The 3,556-nt window shown below is 53.9% G+C and overlaps 2 protein-coding genes across 2 annotated transcripts, besides 2 other annotated features; both read right to left on the reverse strand.

The window, feature by feature from the left end:
• Tc00.1047053416605.15 (uncharacterized protein) lies at positions 1 to 744 on the reverse strand (the record flags this gene model as incomplete). Its single annotated transcript, XM_799242.1, has 1 exon — positions 1 to 744. One exon carries the CDS (start codon positions 742 to 744, stop codon positions 1 to 3), a length of 744 nt encoding a protein of 247 aa, XP_804335.1.
• Positions 1 to 2,689: part of a sequence feature (areas not merged during assembly with more than two copies in the genome that could not be assigned to a particular haplotype) that runs on past the window's edge.
• Tc00.1047053416605.10 (mucin-associated surface protein (MASP), putative) lies at positions 2,510 to 3,298 on the reverse strand (the record flags this gene model as incomplete). The annotated part of the gene is made up of 1 exon (XM_799240.1): positions 2,510 to 3,298. The coding sequence occupies one exon, from the start codon at positions 3,296 to 3,298 to the stop codon at positions 2,510 to 2,512; it is 789 nt and encodes a 262-aa protein (XP_804333.1).
• Positions 2,690 to 3,556: a sequence feature (heterozygous, non-Esmeraldo-like haplotype).

Here is a 3,556-nt window from a genome sequence, read left to right on the forward strand (position 1 = left end):
TTATTGCAGCCGCTGTGATTCCGCGTATTTCACGCATTTGATTGTGCCACAATACATCCGCTCGTGTGGCCGCCGCATCCAAACAGCGGTGCCCAACACCGTGAGCGGCAGTCCACATCCTTGCATGCCCCAACGCAGAGGTGTTTGACTGTCAGCCAGGCGACACACAACAGGAGAGTCTTGTGCTGGCAGTACAACACACGGAGCTGCAGTGAATGGCTCGGGCGGCGACGCATCTACTTGTCGCAAAGCAGTGAAAAGGAGTCGGGCAAAATAATGCCGGCTGCACTCACGACACCACATCCACAGCCAAAGCATGCGACGTGATGTGTGTTTCACTGGTGCTGTGAAATGCCTGCAGACGACGTCACTAGTGGAGGCACACCACCCATGATCGGCGGACAGACAATAATCGGCATGGGAGGCCACAAGAGGCAGCAACGACGCCAGCAGCAGGAGCAGCTCTCTTCCTCTCTCTCTCTGTTGCCTCCAAGAAGTAAACATTCCACCAGCCACAGCTGACTGTGCCATCGTGACACTCCATGCACGTCGTGGCTGCGTCAACACATCCTGTTCCCTGCAGCGCCTCAAAAGATGCCTCACTCCGTCCACTAAGTGCATCGATGTGGGCCGTGCCTCGGCTGCTCGTGAGGACCACAACGATGTGAGGGTCACCGAGTCGCAGCATGTTTGTTGTGACGTTGTTGCATGGCACCTGCACACACACACACGCAGCGCCTGCATCCCTCCCTTTGTGTCCGCCCTCTGCCGGAGTGGCCACACACACGGGCAGCAGCAAAATCATTTCCCCCTCGACGATACAAAATCAACACCGACATCCCTCGCGACGCAAACATCTCGGTTGCCAGCACGGGCTTCCTGCCGCCCTGCCATCGACGCTGAAACACGGCACAGTGCACGCACTTATTTTCCCCGTGTGCAGTCAGCCGTTTGCTTCACACATTCTCCGATGGGCTGACGCCCATAAAAGCACGCCACAAAAGGCCACTGTGATCGCACAAGCTCTTGCGATGAGCGTCGGTGTGTGCATGGACCCGCTGCTCACACGTGCCGGCAGGCAGCCTGCAGCCGGTGCCCTCGTGCCAGTTCATCGGCTCCATCACGGAAAGAGAAAGTGGCCTATTCCCGATGCACTTATTCCCACCAGCAGCACCAACACGCTGGGCGCCAGCCGTCATTCCTCAGCACATCCAGGAATGCCGAAAAGTGACGTGGAGCTGCCAGCCAGCAATTCCACAATCCCCGCACACATGTCGGCTCCACCAGAGAAGACACACAAATCACAAGCGACACCCCTCACATGTCATCCGAACACCATTCCGACACACCGCGACACGCCAAACAGAAGTATTCGTCACTCCATGCACCTCCCCACACAATCAAATATTCCACGCACCACGCACGGCAGCAGCTCACACGCACTCAGACAAGTGTTATTCGGATCAGTGTTATCCACGTGGTGTGGTGGGAAGTAAACAAAAGAGACGGGCTGCCAAACCCCAAAAGAGTGCCACGACTGGCCGCAAGTCAATGGAACGCAGCCACTCAAATGAATTCAGTCCTAATGCCCTCAACCTCCCGCATTCTCCCACTAAAACCCCAAGAGACACAAATCAAAGGCATCGTCCAATAAATTCGCTGTGCAACACCAAGTGACGCCGCAGTGCCTCCTGCTGTCATCCGGGGCCGTTGTGGACGCCTTCACGAGGAAAGACACCCACCGGATATTCCAAACGGCGCTGTGCACCTGCGACGCATCCGACGCTTTGGGACGCACGTGCCTCACTATCACCAGAGACGCCCACGCGCCGTCGGACGCCCCACACAATCAAAGACGCAAGTATACGTCAGAGTAGCAGCAAAGCATCCGCTAGCAATCACACCGCAGGCATCATCACAAACAGCACCAGCAGCGCTGCAGTCAACTGTGGGGTGCCATGGACCAACTGACGCATGGCGTATTTGGAGGAAAGAGCGTGGCGGCTTTAGAAGGATACGAGTAGCTGACACTTCCTTAACAGGATGAAAACAATATGGAAACAATAAGACAAATTCAGGCGTCCACAGTCAAAGCAAACCGCCGATCACAAAAGCGTGATGGACGCACTCAACCACAACACAAGTAAAACAATGAAAAAAACAAAAAAGAAAAAACGAAGCGTGGGACGACCAGCGCACACACTCTCATTGCTCCCGTAAAGCCCAACAGGGAGAGAGAGAGAGAGAGGTCGCCCACTCAATGCAATAAAAACAAAACAGAAACAGTTACGGTGCTCCGCCCATGCAGCCAGGCAGAACGGCAGCGGTGCGTCTCGTGCAAAAGAGAGCACCAACGGGCCTGCATGGGTGTGCATGCAATATATACAATGGGCACATTATGTGTGTGCCTCGTGGGGTGAGGTGAGGGCGAGAGTCCATGCAAGGGGACACACACAGAGAGTGAAAGACGAGTGTGTGTGCGGGCGGTGCACGGCTCTCTCACTCACTCTCACGCGGCCACCACCGCAGCAGCAGCCGCACACGCAACAACAAGAAGAAGAGGAGGCAAAAGAGGGGAGGTGGCGTGGGAGACCGCGGTGCTGCTGTCACTGTCTGCACTCGACGTGATACGTTGCATTGCATCGGCGTCGAGTGGTGTTGTCTTCGTGTTATTGTGATTCCTTTCATTTCTTTTCTCTTCTTCTTTCCCCGTGGCGTTGGATTCCGGTGCATTCTTCGGCATCACCTCTGTAATGCCCTTTTCAGCTTCACTATTTGCAGTATCGTTGGCATCTGAGGTTGATTGTGACCCTTCTGTTGGATTTGCTGGTGAATCACCCGCTGGTATTCCCGGTGTTGATCCCATTTCTGCTGCACCGCCCTTCGATGTTTCTGGAGTTGGTGCTGCCACCGGTGTTTCCGCACCAGGCGACAGTTTGTCTTGCGGTGTTGAGGATTCTGCGGCCTCAACTGGATCGCCAGTGTACTTCTTGCAAATCTCCTCGGCTTCAGGGTCATCAGAATCAGTCGACGCCATATTATAATAAACTTCACAAATCTCCTTCATCGATTTATGCATACAGCTCTTAAACGCTGACTCATCCAAAATTCCTCCCTTCGTACTGTTTTCCTTGCATGTCTTATTAGTTTCAGGATACCAAAGTAAAACCATATTCTCTGCCGTATCACTTCTGTCACTAGTAAAACCACCGGCCGCCGACAACACCACCGAAGCACCGCACCACAGCACGCAGAGGGCACACACCAGCAGCACACGGCCAGCCATCATCATCGCCATCACTCCTGTCACTTGCGTGCAGCCTTCAGCACAAACTAACTCCCCGTCAACGCAGAGTGAAAGCAAAAGACACAACCACGCACCGTCCCATCCAGCAATGAGAGTCACACACCACCGCAACAGCAGCTCAAACACCATAAGACATATGGAATCAGTAAAAAAGGTAAAAAACAAAAAAAACGCACAACGCCCTGCAAACCAGCAATTAAAATAAAGCAAAACAAATGCTTAAAAACACACAAACGGTTCCAGCGCGCA

Source organism: Trypanosoma cruzi, genomic scaffold (assembly GCF_000209065.1).
Source record: "Trypanosoma cruzi strain CL Brener 1047053516527 genomic scaffold, whole genome shotgun sequence".
Classification (NCBI taxonomy): Eukaryota; Euglenozoa; class Kinetoplastea; order Trypanosomatida; family Trypanosomatidae; genus Trypanosoma; species Trypanosoma cruzi.